The 19045-nt window shown below is 48.5% G+C and overlaps 1 protein-coding gene across 17 annotated transcripts in view; it reads left to right on the top strand.

Annotated features, from left to right (window-relative positions):
• Camk2g (calcium/calmodulin dependent protein kinase II gamma) overlaps positions 1 to 19045 on the top strand; it is a 59618-nt gene that overhangs the window by 20867 nt on the left and 19706 nt on the right. For 9 of the 17 annotated variants that reach the window (XM_021203646.2, XM_021203644.1, XM_029541715.1 and 6 more), the window contains exons 4-14: positions 2091 to 2145; positions 3008 to 3073; positions 6475 to 6547; positions 6682 to 6784; positions 7220 to 7303; positions 7743 to 7837; positions 8406 to 8528; positions 12335 to 12418; positions 12631 to 12673; positions 15067 to 15129; positions 17142 to 17185. In XM_021203646.2, the coding sequence (XP_021059305.1) occupies positions 2091 to 2145; positions 3008 to 3073; positions 6475 to 6547; positions 6682 to 6784; positions 7220 to 7303; positions 7743 to 7837; positions 8406 to 8528; positions 12335 to 12418; positions 12631 to 12673; positions 15067 to 15129; positions 17142 to 17185 (833 nt within the window). The remainder of the gene's footprint in view (positions 1 to 2090; positions 2146 to 3007; positions 3074 to 6474; positions 6548 to 6681; positions 6785 to 7219; positions 7304 to 7742; positions 7838 to 8405; positions 8529 to 12334; positions 12419 to 12630; positions 12674 to 15066; positions 15130 to 17141; positions 17186 to 19045) is intronic. The other 8 variants (XM_021203649.2, XM_021203647.2, XM_021203645.1 and 5 more) reach the window with 1 other exon arrangement.

Here is a 19045-nt window from a genome sequence, read left to right as displayed (position 1 = left end):
TGGCTCCTTCATCCTAAAAGCCCTCCCCTGTCATCTGCATGCAAGAGAAGTGAGAAGGTTTGCAGAAGCAGATAAGATGGACACCATGGGCAGTGTGGCCATTAGCCCTGGGTCCGGGCCTGGCAGGCCTCTGAGTTCTTGTTCCTCATGTGAGAAAAAGCGTTGTGGAGACGCTCAGTGCCTTTTGCTTTCTGGCTGCTCTTGCTTCCTCTGTTGAAGGGGACACAGGAAGTGCCCTAGCCCTTAAGGATGCTTTGGCACTGGAAAGGCCAGCAATGTGGGCCTGCCAAGGAAGTGGCACCATGATTTTTTCCTGCCCGAGCACCTCACCAGTTGCTTTGGTGTCAGGCCATTCCTGAAATGCTCTGGAAGGTTTTCCTCTAACTGTTGAGCATTGGAGCAGAGGTCAAAGACATGAAGGAAGTCCTTTGAAATCCTGTAGGAAGAGTTTGGGTGAAGGGAGAGGCAAGAACCCCACATAGGTAGCCAGCGAAAATCCTGATTGTATTAGAGTGACCCCAGGGTTGGCATTTAACCCAGGGGTGTCTTTGTAGTGTGAGCTAAAGAGAAGGCCTCAGAAGACTTCAGGTTGGTCTTTTGCCCAAGAGCTATGGAGGCAGGTGTTGAGAAGGGTTGTGCTTGCCAGCCTTTCCTTTCACTTGATGAACTGAACTGCCTTGTCTGCCTGCTGCCCTCTTGGACAAATGTATAGTACTGTTGTAGGCACATTTGTGAGTACTTTCTCATTGGCTCTGTTGCTTTGCTGCCTATGTGGGCTGGCCACATATCTTATAGGCTGTAGTCAAGTGGTAGCTTTTGGAGTCTGGGACCCACCAGGTAGTAACTATTTAACCTTTGCTGAGAAACCTGAAGTCCATGCTTCTATGGTTTTGTTCTGTAAAATGGAAGTAGCAGTCATCTCAGGGCAGTGTAATAAACTCCTTGAACACTCTGTCCTTCCTAAATGCCATTACCTAGCCTAGGATCTGACACACTATTGCTCAAGATATGCATATAGAATCACTAGTGTATGACATAAATCTACCCCAAGGCTGGCACATAGCCAGCCTTGTATTTATACATTGAACACAGTTATTATGACCAGGCATGTTGGTACGTGCCTGTAGTCCTAGAATTCTAGACAATAAGGTAGAAGGATTGCCGTAAGCTCTAGGCCAACTAGGTTACAAAGCAATATTCCATCTCAAAAATAAATAAGGGCTAGGCATAGTGGCATACTGCCCTTTTAATCCCCAAACTGGAGAGGGCAGAGGCAGACAGATCTCAGTTTGGGGCCAGTCTAGTCTTCATCACGAGTTCTAGGCCAGCCAGGGCTATACAGTGGGACTCTGTCTCAAAAATAAGGTGTGGTGGGGTGGGGGGCAGATATATGGAAGAACAGAAAATGTGCCTCAGTGGGTAATGTGGCTCAGTAGGCAGTGTTTGCCTATATACATGAAGTCCTAGATCACCCCGCACCACATTAACTAGGTGTGGTGACATATATATGTAATCCTAGCATTTGAAAGACGGAGGCAGGAGGACCACAAGTTCAGGGTTGTCCTCAGCTACGTATTGAGTTTGAGATTGTATGTACAAATCCTATTGCAAAGCAGTTGCTGTGTTGGTTGCCTGAGTATGTGTGCGGCCTGCTCCACATGCCTTTCTGATAGGTTCTACTTTTCCCAGACCCTTTCATCCTCTTGCTCCCACTTGCTCCTCAGAAAGAGCTCCTGTGCTCTCCCATCTTGTCTGTGTCTATTCCTGTGCCATGCATCGTGTCTTAGGTGTACCTTCCATGGGACTAGCCCTTCGAGAGGTTCTTGCTTTTCTCTTTCTGACTGATTTTTCTGAGCCACGAAGCTTCTATTTCTTCGTCTCGGTCTGCAGTGGAAACCAAGCACTAGTCTCTTGCTGTGGCTGTGTGCCCGTGGCCCAAGGGGTACTAGGTACATTGCCACTTGTCTCTGCAGCATCTTCAGAAGCAAGCTCTGTGAGGCTGACAAGATGGGGCTGGATGGGGTTGCTACAGAGAATAGGATTTCTGAGTTCTTTTCTGCTAATCTCTGTTCCCATCTCCTCTCTTACAGTGCGTCTCCATGACAGTATTTCTGAAGAAGGGTTTCACTACCTCGTGTTTGACCTGTAAGTGCCACTTTCTGAGGGTACGGGGACCTTTCTCTCCAGCTGGCTGAGGATGAAGGCTTGGGAAAGGCTAAACCGGGCCTTCAGCCTCTGCGAGGGCTCCTTCCCATTGCTTGAGGGAAAGCTCTGGGGATAAGTGTGCCTGCCCAGAGCCACTCCTCTCGGCACCTCCTTGCTCCTCACTGTCTCTCAGAGCCTGAACCCCAGGGTGGCCTTGCTCCCTCCTTCCTGTTCTGTGCGTAACTTGTGCAGGTGTTTGGTTCTTGTTTCTTGGTGTGTTTCCCTTATTGGAGAAATAAAATAATGACTCTCAGTAGGTCCTTAAAAATTCTGGGAAGTTGGAGGTAGCTTTTAGGAGTCACGAACTGTGTTCCATTTGTCTCTCTTCCACCTTGGTTGTTTTTTAACGTCTTAGGAGTGTCTCTTTACCTCCTGGAAAGCCCTATTCAGTGTGGTCATAGTTGAGCTTCTTTATCTGTATGGTCTCATTATTCCTCAACTCTAACAGTAGGTCTGCCTTTGCACTGCCATTGATAATGTCCAGAATGGTCTTAGGGAAAGCTCTGACTTTTGTAGTAAGAATATTTTCGTGGATTGCTATGTCTTCATCCCTCTGAGTGTTAGTGATTCTGTTAGGTTATGGAACCAGCACTGTCAGGAAGGAGGGAAGGAAGGAAGAGCCTATGTTAGCCCAAGGAGAAGCTATGCCACCGAAGGAAGAGCATGTTCTGGGCTCCCAAAGTACACAAGGAGTTGAGGTGGCTCTAAAAGCTGTTTTACTGTATGACTTAAGTTACCTGATGGATGCTGGAGTTGGCCAATGGACCTCACCTCCTCTGACCGTTTCTTCTGTTGGTTACAGTGTTACCGGAGGGGAGTTGTTTGAAGATATTGTGGCCAGAGAGTACTACAGTGAAGCTGATGCCAGGTAAGAGTAATCTTGGTTGTTTGAGTGAAGCCCTTCCAGTTTGAAATTAAAATAGTCCTGGCTAGTGTGTGTGTGTGTGTGTGTGTGTGTGTGTGTGTGTGTGTGTGTGTGTGTATTATTTGAGTAGTCTTTGGACTCTTGTCTAAACAAGGGCCTGTAAGATGTGGTAGAGCTGCATTCTCCGAAGTTAAATATTCAACACACCTAGATTAATTTCTTTCAAAGCCTCTTCTAGGTTGCCTTTGTCCTATTACCCCCAGTGCCTTTCTCCCACTATTATATACTCACAAGCATGCCCAGTAGCCCTCTCTGTACCTTTTCCTTCTCATCACATTCTGGTGTGTACAGGTTCCTCACGAGGGGCCTGGGGATTAGAGATCGGGGAAGCATCATTTTTTTCCTGAAGGGTATGAAACTGGAGAGCTTCCTTGGGATCCTTCAGCCTTTGTCACTTTGTCATCTTACCATCATGACCATCAGCGTGAGGGAGTGCTCTCCACCTAAGCCAGCGGCTCTCGTGTGACAGCACAGTCTACCTGCGTCGAGGGGCTCAGGTGCCATTGGGCCTGCTTTGCCCACCTTCTCTCTTCCCCATCACAGCCTGATTGTTGTTATCCTGCCTACAGCTTCTCTGGCTCAGGCTGCCTCTAGAGAGAGGGGGAGTGCTGCTTCCTCACGAATTTCTCAACCCTGAACAGCCGATGTTTGCTGATCAACTTCAGATGCCTCAGCCTGGGGAAAAATTCTCAAGTGGAGAGATGAATTCCAGTGCCAGCAGGGGAGGACCAGGCTGTGGGTGGGAGGAGGCAGTGATAGCTCAGGGAGCCTGGGGGTGGGAGGACTGTACCAGTGGGCTTGGCCTGGCTCTGCTGGGACACTTCGCACTTTTGCCATTTTTGGCCAGAAGGCTCTCCCTGCTAGCCGGGCTCTGTTCTAATTATACATTTCTGTGGAGACTCGCCTCTGAAGCTAAGTCTTAAAGTTCCTTTGGCAAACTATTGGGTTCTCTGCTGTAGGAGGCCCTGAGCCTCAGTGTCCAAGTCTGATGACATCCATTGACCCTTTGACTCTCATAGGAGCCTCGGTACCAGATTTCAGAGAAACAAACTCTTAAGTGCAGGCTCCATAGGCTGGCACACCTGGATCTTCTGCAGGTCTGCCCTGCACACCTGGTGGAGGCTGCTGACTGGGCACGTACCAGTGTTCTTCAGCCTCAGTGGTACTGACCTTTAGCACAGATAATTTTTTTTGTTACGAAGGTCTCTCCTATGCATAAAGAGAACTTAAGACGCATACCAGTCAGCAGAGTCCCCCCGTTCCCAGTTGTGCCAACCACAGTTATTTCCAGACATTGCCAGATGTCTCCTGGAGGGCACACTCACCCTCCGAGTGAGTGGAAACTGCTCTGGAGCACTCATGCCTGCCACCAGGAGTCTAACTATAGGACTAGCAGGAGCGTTTGCAAGGTGAACAGTCTGCTTTCATAAACAGGACCGAAATGTGGTTCTGAGCTAGCTTGGCTTTTTTCCTGTGCAAAAGCATCAGAAATAGGCATCCTATTTAAGAGCCCTCTTAAACATGGTCTTTCTGGAAGGAATCTATGGGCTTCTTTTACCTCCCTACTAGATGAGAAACTTTAGAGCAGTTAATATCTTAGGTAGTGCAAGAAAACACCGAAAGAGTCATGCAGTAAATGTTTGAACAAGCGAAGGCTTGTGCCCACCAGTGCCGTCTTCCCAAGATACAGCACTAGCCTCTCCTCTATGAGAGAGTTTGCTTATGAGTGAAGAGAAGAACGGGTTGGAGGGTCTCACCTTCCTTAGGAATAGTTAGCGACTTTCAATTCCTAGAAAGCAAACTCCAGTGTTTGCCTTAAGGCTTTGTCACTCTACAAAGCCCACATAACTTGACCTGGGCCTTGCTTTCCACCCCTGTCGACAGTCTTGAGGGGGAGGAAGAGAGCTCTTAGCTGAGTGTCACACATCTATAATCCCAGTGCTCCTGAAGCTGAGGTAGGAGGACCATGAACTCAAGGCCAGCCTGGGTCACAAGACAGGCTACAGGCCAGCTTATGCTACATAGCAGGAAGGCTTCAAAACAGGAAAAGGAAAGGAAAGGAAAGGAAAGGAAAGGAAAGGAAAGGAAAGGAAAGGAAAGGAAAGGAAAGGAAAGGAAAGGAAAGGAAAGGAAAGGAAAGAAAAAGGAACCTTTATATACTGTTGGTATTGTAATTAGTATAGCCATTTTTGGAAAACAGTATGGATGTTTCTCAGAAAAACTAAAAATAGAAGTACCATATGATCCAGCAATCCCACTACTGGGTAAATACCCAATGAAATGAAAATCAGGATGTTAAAAGAAATGTCTGTACACCCACGTTCATTGCAGCATTATTCACAATAATCAAGATATGGAAACAACCTGGATGTCTATTAGCAGATGAATGGATTTAAAAAAGAGTAGTGTATACTACTGAGCCTTAAAAAGGCCGGGAAAGGGGGCTGGTGAGATGGCTCAGCAGTTAAGAGCATTGACTGCTCTTCCGAGGGTCCTGAGTTCAAATCCAACAACCACATGGTGGCTCACAACCATCCGTAACAAGATCTTTTGGAGTGTCTGAAGACAGCAACAGTGTACTTACATATAATAAATAATTAAATCTTTAAAAAAAAAAAAAAAAAAAAGCCGGGAAATTCTGTCACTTATGACAGGATAGGTGAGCCTGGATAACATTATGTTTAGCGAGACAAGCCAGGCACAGGAAGACAAGTACCACATGATCTGACTTACATGTGGAATCTAAAAAGGATGCCCTCATTAGGGAAAGAGTAATGGTGGTTAGCAGAAGCCAGAGTGGGCGGGTGTAAGTGAGGAAAGGAGAGGTGGTGGTCAGATAGGGGATGGATCCCCGCATTGTACTTAAGCACAGCAGGTGATTAGAGTTAGTAATGTGTTGGTTGGTTGGTTGGTTTGGTTTAGCTTTTTCAAGCCAGGGTTTCTTTATGTAGCCCTGGCTGTCCTGGAAGTCACTCTGTAAACCAGGCTGGTCTCGAACTCAGAAATCCACCTGCCTTTGTCTTCCGAGTGCTAGGATTAAAGGTGAGTGCCACCTACACCTGGCAGGATTTTAAAACGTACAAAAAAAGGATTTTAAATATTCTCACTAGAAAGAATAAGCATTTGAGGTGAGGTGTATGGTAATGTGCTTGTAGCAGAATCTCCCATTGTCCATCAGAAGTCAGTAGTTACTTTTCAATTAAAAAATAAAAACAAAATCGGTTGAGCTAGATAACGTTTAAAGCCCAGGGTTCTAGCTTGTATTTCGGTGAGTAGTGTGCACCAGTAGTTGTTGGTGAGGTGGTCTAGCCCTGCAGTGACATTGCGTGTGCTGTCCTTTTCAGCCACTGTATACATCAGATCCTGGAGAGTGTTAACCACATCCACCAGCATGATATCGTCCACAGGGACCTGAAGGTACGCTACCAGGCTGACTACTTGTGACTTGTTGGCGCCCCCTGGTGCTAGATAGTGGTTCTGTGAGCCCAGAGTAGGCTCCCTTTGGGCTCCAGGGTGGATGCCTCATAAGGTTCTCTTTGTTCCTTCTGCAGCCTGAAAACTTGCTGCTGGCAAGTAAATGCAAGGGTGCTGCGGTCAAGCTAGCTGATTTTGGCCTGGCCATCGAAGTGCAGGGAGAGCAGCAGGCTTGGTTTGGTAAGGGTGACCCTGTCTTCCGAGAATGCAGCCTCCGCCCTTCCTCCTTTTCCTGGTCTGCCTTCCTCTTTCAGAACTAGAAGTCAGGCCTTTAATGGTCCTGGCCTTTTCAGAAAGTGGAGGAGGGTGCCCCCCCCCCCAGGTCCCTCCTCGCCCTCATGACTCAGTACAGTGGGTCTGGCTGCTGTCAGCACTGCATTCTTATTGCCTCTGGGGAGGTGTTTGAGTTCCTGGTAGGCACAAGTACTTGCCCTCTGATTTAGATTCCAGGCACTGCACGTAACCCAGCCTGTCATCTTTTGCAGCCTCGGTACTGAGTAAAAGCTTATATAGTAAAAGCAACCAGCATTAGGAGGGCTTTGGAGGAAATTACAGAGTGGACTTATTGGGAGAGAAAGTGGGTTCAGTTTGGCTCTGCCCTCTCTTCTGCTACAGGTTTTGCTGGCACCCCAGGTTACTTGTCCCCTGAGGTCTTGAGGAAAGATCCCTATGGAAAACCTGTGGATATCTGGGCCTGCGGTAAGCCCATTCCACACCTTCGGCTCTTTGGTGTTATGGGCCCTTGGCTTCCTATGATGACAAGAAAAGAGGCATTACATCCATTCCTTCTGGGTTCCACAGTGCCCATGTGAACATGTGAAATCATGGTGGTGTTTGCTCTCCTTCCCTTGGGAGAGCTGTTCCTGTCATGCCTCCTTCCCAAGTGACTTCCTGTATTATGTTGCGTCCTTGGAGAAGGGCTCATCCACACCTTAGAGGATAGACTAATGAAGTCTCTGACGTGGCTTGGTGCCTTAAGGAGTGAGGCACAGCAGGAGGGACAGCATTATCTACTGATGTCCACCTTTAACGCTGGCCTAGCCTTGCCCTTCTGGGTGGTTCTGAGCCCTGCATGGCCTTTCTTGGTTCCTCAGGGGTAGGTGACTGACCCCAGTGACCTGTGTGTTCTGTCTCGCAGGGGTCATCCTGTATATCCTCCTGGTGGGCTACCCTCCCTTCTGGGATGAGGATCAGCACAAGCTGTATCAGCAGATCAAAGCTGGAGCCTACGATGTAAGGATGGGGTTCTGAGAGCTGAGCAGTCACTCTGGAAGGACAGATTCCCTGCCCCTAAGGGTCTGTCCAAGGGAGTAGTGTTGTTGTCATTTGATAACAGGGCAGCAGGGGACTTTGAGGACCCAAGGATGGGCATACAGGACTCAATTCTTGCCACCTTTATATACAGGGGTCAGATTTTTTTTTTTTTTAAATGCTCCTGTTAGCTATAAAATTAAGGAACTCAATGAAGCTCTTTGGTCTCCACAAAGAATGGGAAACTACGTGGCGTGTTATAGCACAGAGGGAGAATTTTAGAGGCTTCCTCCACTGTTCTGGAACCTTGGCCACATTGCAAAACCTGTTTTCTCCTTAGTAAAAAGAGAAAGGTGAAGCAGCTATACACTGGCACCCTTACACTTACCATTCTGTCTTCTTTTCCGAGTCTTTGAGTTGACACAGCGTACCCAACTCTTGGGTACCACAAAATATCTCAGTTGTAAGAGTTGGAATGAAGTCAGGTTACATTTCAGGGTAGAAGGCTCACAAATTTCCTGTCTCCCTTTCCCCTGTTCCCGCTCCTCAGTTCCCATCACCAGAATGGGACACGGTCACTCCTGAAGCTAAGAACTTGATCAACCAGATGTTGACCATAAACCCTGCAAAGCGCATCACGGCTGACCAGGCTCTCAAGCACCCGTGGGTCTGTGTAAGTGTCTTTTCCCTGGTCCTGGGGTTCGCGGGTGGCAGCCCTGGGGTGCTCCTTGCACTTCTCCAACGAGGATTCAGGAGGAGGGCAGGGAAGGTGAGTGGAGGCCAAGGTCAGGAAATGTCATCAGGGGAACTTGGGAGTTAAAAAGTGCTCATAGGTCTTCACTTGTCTCTTGGACTTGTTGTGAGGCTGTGATTTGGGTCTGTTCTTGAATTAGAAGAGGTAGTTGATGGTGGAAAACCCAGTGTGAAGTTCCAGGCTTGGGGTATGCGTGGGCCTCAACTCTGACAAGGACCCAGTGAATGAACAAAGGAGGGAGGCTTCTGAAGTATTGAAACAGACTCCTGAAGCTCAGCCGCAAGGCCGGCCGGCTCTCGGCTGAGTGCTGAGGAGCCCCTCCTAGGCTGTCAGTGCAGGCTGATACACTGTTTCTATTCCAGACAAAGGAAGGGGTCTGCTATAATATAACATCTTGAGGATGATACTTTTGTCATTTCCCATGTTTATTGAATGTCCTTTTGTGCTGGTCACCAGACAGTTCCTGAAGATGGGGGGGGGGGGGCGCAATGGTCTTTGCCCCAAACATTTGGGGAAACAGGCATTCAAACCAGCAACCATGCCTATAATCTGACAAACACATCCTGGAGTGTCTGCTGCCCCCGATAGGCACTAGGGTTACAGGCGGTTCTGTGGAGAAAACGATCTGTCCAGGGGTTACTCTGCAGACGGAGGTTAATCTGGAGAAAGTGAGAGGTCACAGGAGAAGGTCACCTGCAAGGAATGTTAAGTAGTTTGGTTTACCATGACCAGGATTGCAAAAGAATGAGGGGGGGAGATTGTGTGACACAGTGGTGCACACCTTTAATCCCAACACTTGGGAGGCAGAGGCAGGCAGAGCTCTGAGTTCAAGGCCAGCCTGATCTACGGAGCAAGTTTCAGGACTGCCAGGGCTACACAGAGAAACCCTGTCTCAAAAAACTAGTCCCCTTACCCCCCCTCCAGAAAAAGGTTGTATGTCATACGAGCCTCTGCCTAAAGAGTTGAAGGCTGTATTCTAAAGCATAGAGTTTTAAAGAGAGCATGCTATTTGCATTTAACATCACATTTGGAAGCTCTGTAGGGAATAGAATTGCTGAGGCTAGAGGCAGAGAGGCGAGAAGCTGTCACAACTATCTAAGGAAGGCCAGGTGAGGTCTCGGCTGAGGGGGATGATGGAGGAGTGGGTGGTGTCGCCAAAGAAGAGAATCTGAAGGAGAGGGCAAGTGGATGGGTGTTGCTCTGTTTAATTGGTCCGTGAGCAGGGGCAGTTCATGGACCCAGAGGAGCTAGAGTGTGTTTTGTGGGCATTAATGTGGCATTAAAGGGCCAGCAGCTGAGGCACCTGGGCAATAAGAAATACGGTTGTATGGTCTGGGCACGTGGCTCAGTGAGAGAATGCTTTATTGGCATACATGAAACCCTGGGTTTCCATACCAGCACCAAAAAGAGGGCATGGGCTGTGCAAAAGAGGGGGCTGTAGACATGAGAAGTTGGAAACGTGGCCTGCCGTTTCCTCGTAGGTGATGGTGAGGAATTGGAAATATATGAAGTTGTTCTTGTGCTGAACAGATTCTTATTGTAAGCTTATGTTGCTGCAGCAAGATGGCCACTGAATACAAGCATTTAAGGACAAGGAGGTAAATGAGTCATGCAGAGAGGTTGAGAAGACGACACAGGAACTAAGAGCAAGTGGGCCTTAGTGAGAACTGCAGCAGCCAGATGCTGAGCGAGTCCTCGACAAGATAGGAAGGAACCTCTAGCTTTAACCGACGAGAGGCCATGCTTTCATTATTTCACAGAGGTAGTGGAATGTGATAGGAGAAACTCCCCTGCCTCCAGAGAGCTGAGGCTGGCTGGGAAGGCTGGGAAACCAGGCAGGGAAGGGAGCAAATGGCTGATCGTCCTTACGGGAAGAGCTTGGGTTTTCATTTCCCTTTGTTAATACATATTTGTACATATAAATGTGCACTGTAAATTGTGATAATTCGCATATGCTTACACCATGCACTGTTCAACACCTCTACTCCATGAAACTTCTTTCCAGCCTCCAGGAATCATTAATACTTGTCTTTACTTTTAAGATTTACTTTAAAATTTCTATGTTCATGAGTGTCTTGCCTGTATATATGTAGATGTACCACATGGGGCCCTGGTGCCCTTGGAGGCCAAAAGAGGGCATTGGATCCCCTGGAACTGGAGTTAACAGATGGTTGTGAGCCACTGTGTGGGTTCTGGGAACTGAACCTGGGTCCTTCCCAAGAGCACCCTCTTGCTACCTGCTTTTCTTCTTCTTTTTTTTTTTTTTTTTTTTTACCATTGCTTACAGTTTCTAATGCATGTGAATAAATCCACCAGTCTATAGTGGTTTCTTTAAAAATAGGTTTTTTTTTTTTTTTTTTTTTTTTTTTTTTTTTTTTTTTTTTAATTTCCGTAAATGAGAGGGAACAAATAGTAAATAATGCCTACAAGTATATCTGGCTTATTTCGTACAATATAGTATCCTCCAATTCTAGTGGGTATTGTTGTTGATGTTGTTTTTAAGATTTTGTTTGGTGGAAGTTTGAATAGAATGTAAAGATTACAAAAGAGAACCTAATAAAGAAGGAGATTGACTGAAGAAGGATGAGTTTAGAGAGCAAAGGGAGAAAGGGCTTTCTGAGCCTAGGTCAGAGGTCTACCCTGGGCTCAAGGAAGGACCCATCTGAGACTTGTGTTAGGATGCAGGTAGGGAAAGTCAGCATGGGGTGAGGACTGAAGGAGAAACACACACGGGGGGGGGGGGGGGAGGTAAAGAGAATTGGTTTGGGAACCAGGAAAGGGAGTAGGCCAGGGGTAAGGGAAGGTATGGTCACCTAGGCCATAGAGCCTAGCATTTATTTTCAACTTGGCTGACTGAGTTAGCAGTCACAGAGTGATAACCAGTCCTACCCAGGCACGCAAGAGCTGCAGAAGTACTAACTGTTGGAGGTCATTTTTACAGGCCCACAACTTACATTCCCGTAGTTCTCTGTAGCCCCCAGGGACATCATTATATCATAGTATTGTGTAGCAAATTATGCTTACGTTATGACCCTGAGCCATCAAGGATATGCTGATCACATCTAGTGGATTCAGTTTAAGGAGGCAAGGAAATTAAAAGTAAATACATTGGGTAAAAAAATAAAATAAAAAAATAAAAACATAAATCCTTCCAAAATGATGAAAAAAGAAGAGATCATGGTGGTGCACATCTATAATGCCAGTACTTGAGAGGCTAAGGCCAAAAAAGGTCATGAGTTCAAGGCCAACCTAGGGCTACAACAGAAAAACAAAGGTGATTTCTACTTCAAGGGAATTCTCAGCTTTTCAGAACAGTTTCATTGAAGATCTTGTAGGCACTCTGCAGAACTCTCTCTCCCTGTGCAGAGTCTGGACTACGGCAAGTGCCCCACAAACAGTTGCTGAAGCAGCCGCTGGGTCAGGATCACATCACACCAGATACTCTCCTTCTCAGCTGCCTTTGAAAAGCTCTGTTGGCACCCACACGTAGCATCAATTATTAGTTGTTCTCTTGCTCAAATTGTCCTCACATAACCTTAAGTTGGTAGTGGCACTTCTATTGTAAAGACTTTTTCTCTTCTGTGGCCTCGTCTGGTCAGTACTGGGGTAGCAGAGTGTGTGACCGTATCCTGTCCCCGCCATCAGTGCTCAGGAGATGGGGAACAAAGGCAAGAGGCAGGGGTTCTGTGATGGGAATCTCATGGGCCTGTCTGTTTGACTTCCAGCAACGGTCTACAGTGGCATCCATGATGCATCGCCAAGAGACGGTAGAGTGCTTACGCAAATTCAACGCCCGGAGAAAACTGAAGGTGGGCACCAGCCATCTGTGTCACTGGCCTCAGCGTAGCCCTGCCTGGTCCCACGGGGAAGCTCCCCTCTTCTCGGGTCTGGGCTGTGAAGGTTGTTCATATTGGGGCACTAGGACATTCATGTCTTTAGGCCAAGAGCTGCCTTTGCCTGCTGAGGCCAGGCTGCCCTTTGCTGAGGTCCATCTGAACTCATGGGACTCTCTCTCCCACAGGGTGCCATCCTCACAACCATGCTGGTCTCCAGGAACTTCTCAGGTAGGTGTCCCCAGCTGTGCACTTTTACTCTACAGAGGTGAGTGGGCCAAGAGTGGAATCTGGTCAGTCCAGGCTGCATAGCTGTCAGGCAGCCCCTGAGGATGAACAAGGATCCTCTTGTGAGAGCAGCTGCTGCTGGTTTCTGTTACCCAGTTTCTTCAGATGTGGAGGGAAGGGCTTTTCTGAGGCTCCAATTTATGAATTCTGTTTCTTCAGACTGCTCAAGAGTAGCCTGCCCAGCTTCCCATGGGGCTCATCCCCATCGGTGTGCAATTCTCCAGAGATTCTTCAGGGTTCTCGAGATTTTAGCCAGTCTAGAGTGGTAGAGACCGTACTAGAGGAAAACAGAGATGAGTTACAGTGTGTCTTCTCAGTTGCATCCACCTAAGATCATCTCTTACTTCACTGTGTCCAAGAAGAGGTACCTAATAGGAATTATTCAAAGTGTCTAAACCTTTCACACAGACTGAGGCTTACAGTATTCTCTGTAACACTAGCTATAAAAGTGAAGAGACCAGTGGTGGAGAGGTAAATTTGCATGACGAATTGGGAGAGTTGGGTCAGTAATTTGCAAATCACACTTGACATTTCTTTTTAAGATGCAAGACATTCCAGTCCCCTCTACCCCATTCTCACCTTTACTGTTCGCCCTCAGTTGGCAGCACAGTGGCTTTTCTGGGAGGAAAAGATTAATGTCAAGACTTAACTGAAGGCAGAGAGGTCTTTACCCAGCTTGCTTTGGCCCTTGGTCCTCCCTTCCTCTAACCCCCAGCCTTGCTGTTTTGGTTAAAGACCTCCCACCCCACCCCTCATCCTTCTAACAAGACTCTTTCCTTGCTTATCTCCTGCACCGCCATGAAGAGGGGCTTGTGAGGGAATGCCAACCACCCACCAGTTACAGTAGGTGGCCATTCTGGGCAGGGCTTGCATCTTTGAGCTCAGGCCCTGCTGGAACTTGGTTCTGGGTAATGGAGAGCTTTGGGTTGGAGGAGGCGTCAGGCAGGAAAGGTAGGGCTCTACAAACTCTTGCCTCGGACCACGGGGGCCCCAGAATGTTAGCACTGGGGAGTGAGCCCAGGAGAACCCTGGTTTGGAGGCATATTCCATGTTGAGTGCACACTAGAAGAAGGTCATGGTGTCCTCCGAGAGAGAGTAGAAGCATGTGACTTGTTGCCTCCCACAGAGATAGGGTGGCAGCCCCCCCCCCCCCCCCCACACACACACACAGTGTTCCTTATTCTGTAAGGGCTTGCAGCTTTGTTTTCGGGATTTCAGAGGATTCTTAGAGGATGCTCAAGGGCATTTCTGTGCTGCCTCTAGAGTGATATTTCCTCTCTCCTGAGTCAAAGAGACATGAAGACAGGCGGTGGCTGCTGCTGCTGCTGCACAGTCTGGCCAGTCAGAAGCAAGTGCCCTGTCCTGTGATCTTGGGCTGCGAGTCATTCTCCGCTTCAGGACATTAAGGTCCTGGTTTTAGGCAGTCAGGTTCTGTTAGGAAGGAGCTTTGACTCATCCTTCAGGAGCCTCTGGCCTTTGAGCTCACTTTACCCTCTGTCAGAAGGGACAGCAAAAACCAAAGGATGTTCTGAGCTTTCCATGTTGGCTTCTTCTGCCCTGTATTTGGGACGAGTGAGGGCAGGACTACAGAAGGAGACTTCTACAAGTGTGATGAAGGATAGTCACCCGTTTCTTTAGGCATAAGCTAGACGGCTTCCCAAGTTGATCCATGGGGTACACAAGTAGTTGGAAAGATGTTGACATCTAACTAACTTGGACTGCCTTTCTTTGTCTCTGGGGCTCCCCTCTTGGGTATCTTCATCCTCAGTGCACAGTGAAATACAGACTGAGGGAAGGAATCTTTTCTTGCTCACTCCTTACAGGGAGAGAGACCTGTGTCTAAGGAAGGAGCTGGGGCTTGCCCATAAAGGGAGCTGCCCAAAGGTCAGATGGGAGCTTTGCCATGCCCCAGTCCCTCTCTCTTACTTGGAATGTTGTGAGGGAAATGCTCTGTGCTCCAGGCACTCTGATAACGGGCATATTTAAAACAGAACTGGGTTTCCTCAGAAAAAGTACCTCCCACCAGGTCAGGCTTTTGCCTGCAGGCTCTTAACTTACTGTGAAGCCATTGCCATGAATTTGAGGCATGGTAGTCTCTTCAACCTGTCCAAGCCTCACAGGCCCCCAGACTGCTGTAGGGCTGGCTGCTCCTGCCTCCTCAGTCTGTCCCCTGGTGCTTCCTCTACCCCAGCTCGGCTGGCTTGGCCATGCCACCTGGGCCTTGCTGTGCGTGGGCAGCCAGCAGTTCCTATGCCTCCTGCTGGGGCATGCTCGCTGCTGACTGGCCCCCGTGGCTTTGCGGCAGCTCTGTGCACTGAGAGATTGTATCCCCTCAGTTGGCAGGCAGAGCTCCGCCCCCGCCTCGCCTGCCGCGAGCGCCGCCGGCCTGGCCGGGCAAGGTACGTGGCATGAGTCCTCCCTGACCGCCTGCCTTGGCTCCCTGCCACCCCAACAGTAGGGCCAGCATGCCAGGCCCACTCACCAGGGAGGCGAGTCCCATGCTTGTGGGCTGAGATGGGCATGCCATACGGACCACCTAACTTGGCATCTGCAAGCACATTGATGTTATGAAGGCCCTAACCAGCCGTGCATGCTGGGCGCTTGCCAACTCTCAGGAGGCAGTAGCCGGGGACTTGGAGTTGGGCAGTAGGAGCCTTTCCTCCAGATGGCCCAAGGGCTTGACCTGCAGACAACCCTGGGCACGGCCTGAAGCTGTCGGTGCTAAGGCTAGACTTCTGCAGCACCATTTAAGACCCCTCAGTGAAAGCCTCAAAATTTTGGAGCCTGGAGTTTACAGATCTCCAGGTCTAAAAGGCTGTGTGGTACAGAATTTATAGGGTCAGTCGTCCTTTGGCTTGAATTCTAGCCCTGTCACACACTGAGCAAATCTTGTCGGCTCTCCTGCCCCTAATTCCCTCATCTCTGTAATGGTCTTAGCAAGTGACACAGAGATGCTTAAGAACATGTATGTTATAGGTTCTCAGCTCTGCCTATACAGGACCAGCAGCCACCTGGGAGCTCACTTAAAAAAAAAAAAAATTCTGATGCCAAGGTCCCACCCCAGACAAAGTCAGAATCTTTAGAGGGTGGGAGAAGTGTGTGTGTGCATTTTTAAAGTTTTCCAAGTGATTCTAGTGGTCATCCTGAGTTGAAAACCAGCTGATCAATACAGCAGTAGGCAAATTGGGCTTACTGCTATAGGCACAATAAAACTTTCCTTGCCCATAGACAGCATGGCTGGAGAAAAAAGATCAAGGCCATTTTTTGAGAACCAAAATGTTGTGATGAAGATATGCTCTTTCTCTCGCTGGAGAAAGGTAGAACATGGCTTAGACAGGCAAGGCCACCTGAAGAACGAGGAGACTGGCGGGAGTCACAGAAATGGTAGCCATCACGCCTTATGTGGGGAGCTCTCTGCCAAGTGCTTTGTGGGCATCCTGTTAGATCCCCACCACCGATCTGTGACCTAGGAGCAGTTTTATCCCATCTTATAAATAAAGAATGTGAGACTAGAAGTGGTTAAATAACTCACGATGGTCAGTCACAAAACACAGCTTGTGAGCGGTAGGACCCAGGTGGGAATCTACGGCAGTCAAGTGGGTCAGAGAGTTGGGCTGGTCCTGTTCCCCTGTGCCCTCCAGAACTCTCTCACCCTCTGTCTACTGCCTTCCTATGACCTCTGTGGCCTTCTGGTGTCACCAAAAGCCTGGTGTAGGTCATCAGCCTTGCATATCACCCCATGGCTGGCTGGAGTCTGTTCGGCAGCTCATAGTTCTGGCCAATTCTTCTGCTCGTGGGTCCAGAGAATGGAAAAGGGCCATAGCGAGAGCCCAGTAAACTGGTGAGGTACTGCCCAGTGAAAGGCTTCAGCCCCTTGGCAAAACCCTCCTGTAGGTGGTCCCGATTTCTGTGTCTGTGACTGTCTGTCCTCACGTCTGGTCTCCTTTGTGAACTGTGACACTATTTTCTTGAGAAAACTCCGGAGATGTCTTGCATCCTTCCATCAAGAGGACTTCCATGGTGTCTAGAAATGGAGCCCTCACCCTTACATGTTGGCACTGTCTCCAGGCCTGGAGAGAAGCTGTTGAGGACAGCACCCCCAGTGCCCCAGGAAGCTCGTGTACCAAATGTGGTTTCTCTCCCTAAGCACAGGGCATCAGGGCATCAGCTTCCACTGAGCCTTCAGCCATGGCTCACAGAGGAGGCCCAAGTGTGCCATGGTTCTGAAACCTTCGAGATGTCCTCCCTGCAGTGGACCTACTGGAGTGAATGGCTGTTTTTCAGGAGCTGGGGGCGGGGGGGAACAGGACCTCCTGGCTCCTTGTTAGCTCAGCAGTTTCTTGCAGATCTGGCTGCAGGTTGAAGAGAGGATGTGGTACAGGAGACATGACTTGCCTCTTTGTTTTCACAGCTGCCAAAAGCCTATTGAACAAGAAGTCAGATGGCGGTGTCAAGGTAGGTATCTCTCCAGCTCTCTGGCTGGCCAGAAACTGGCTTCCCTCGTGGCAGCTGCTGGGGGTTCTCCTTAGGCACCTTGTCCTTGCTGTTTTGTTTTAAGCCTTTGTGCGCAGGACAGCAGGTTGTACTGGCCTGAGAGGGAAGAAAGGATATGTCTCTCCTCTCCTTAGGTAGATGGAAAGATGCTGGGGGATGATCCTAGTTCCAGTTTCCTAGTGCTGGTCCTGAGCCTGACTTGGACCCCAGCCTCATCTCCAGGGCTTTCTGGTTTGTTTGAGCCATGTGGTTGATCTGGTCTTTAAACAAAGGAAGCAGCGTGCCATGGTAACTCAGGCTGGGGACCGTTCTGCGACCCTGAAGCCACTACTCTCTTTCTGCTGGTGTTTTTCTGTAAACTACTTCCAGATCACAGAGAGGTGCCACAGAGTCTCAAGCGCCTATAGGTGAAGGGACATGGTGTGTCATAGCTCATGTCCATCTGGTAGAGGACTTTTTTTCTGGGTGAGTCAGGGTGAAAGAGGGCCTGGAGTAGTCACCTAGCTCAGATGAAAAGCGGTTAGCTGGGGATACCCCCAAGGTGAAGAGTACACATGTAGATTGGAGGAAGAAAGTGTCCCGAGACTGGGATGCTCAGTAGGAATTCATCCTGTCCTGAGACTCACCAACTGACACATCAGAAGACTTCAAGCAAGGAATTATCTAACCCAGAATCTCTAACAAAAGCACACATTGGCCTTTTCCTGGGAGCTTCTGTGCACAGTTACGTTACATACACGTGCCTCCACTGCTCCTTTCTTCTTCTTTTCCTCTCTGCATGTTTGCTTTTGTGTCCTTGTGCCATGAGGAGGGGCACTCAGGACCCACTCGCGCAGAGCTGTCACTGAGGGGAGCCCCTCAGTTCTAGGCATGAGCAAGGTGACCAAGCCAAACAGGATGAGGTTGTCAACAAGGTGGGCCAGGCCTAGAAGCTCAGAGAAGAAGCTTAAGAGGCATAGGAAGATGAGCCCATGTGGTTGTCATTAAGGTATGGAGTTGGAGGTGAGGGCAAAACAGGAAAACAGCTGCTATATTTCTTTTCACTTTTACACTTTGAATGCATTTTCTTTAAAACAAGAGACCATTACCTCTATAACCTAAAAACAACAAAATACATTTGTATGAGTTGCCATATACTGATGTTCTCTGTCCAACTAGAGTACGAGATATACGGTAGAAAGGCTATAGTACGTGATATACGGTAGAAAGACTATAGTACATGATATACGGTAGAAAGATAGACAGACATGGCGGCACACAGGAGTACTTGGGAGACAGTAGTTGAAGGGTAGTGAGAATCAGCTAAGATGACAGAGAAAAACCTCACCAAAAATAAGATTTTTTTTTTTGCACACCTTTAATCCCAGCACTTGGGAGGCAGAGGCAGGCGGATTTCTGAGTTCAAAGCCAGCCTGGTCTACAGAGTGAGTTCCAGGATAGCCAGGGCTTTACAGAGAAACCCTGTCTTGAAAGAAAAAAAACAAAAAACAAAAAAATTCTTTTTAACAGATAAGGGAGGAAAAAGTTTTCAAAACCATAACCAGAGGATGGGACTCTAATGCTCAGCAGTGACCAGCCCTGGGCTGTATTCCTTGGTGGTGCAGGGAAACAAAACAGCTTCAATAATTTGATTGAGCAGTAGACCTGGAAGTCTGAGTGTTAGACTATAGAAAGCACTGCCTGCCTGATTGAGGAAGCTATGGTAAGGGTGATGATAAGAAAGATTTGAAGGGGGGCTGGTGAGATGGCTCAGTGGGTAAGAGCACCCGACTGCTCTTCCAAAGGTCCGGAGTTCAAATCCCAGCAACCACATGGTGGCTA

The sequence above is a fragment of the Mus pahari genome, chromosome 8 (assembly GCF_900095145.1).
Source record: "Mus pahari chromosome 8, PAHARI_EIJ_v1.1, whole genome shotgun sequence".
In the NCBI taxonomy this organism is placed as follows: domain Eukaryota; kingdom Metazoa; phylum Chordata; class Mammalia; order Rodentia; family Muridae; genus Mus; species Mus pahari.
Note: the sequence above shows the minus strand (reverse complement) of the source record. Positions and strands in the feature narration are given on the sequence as shown.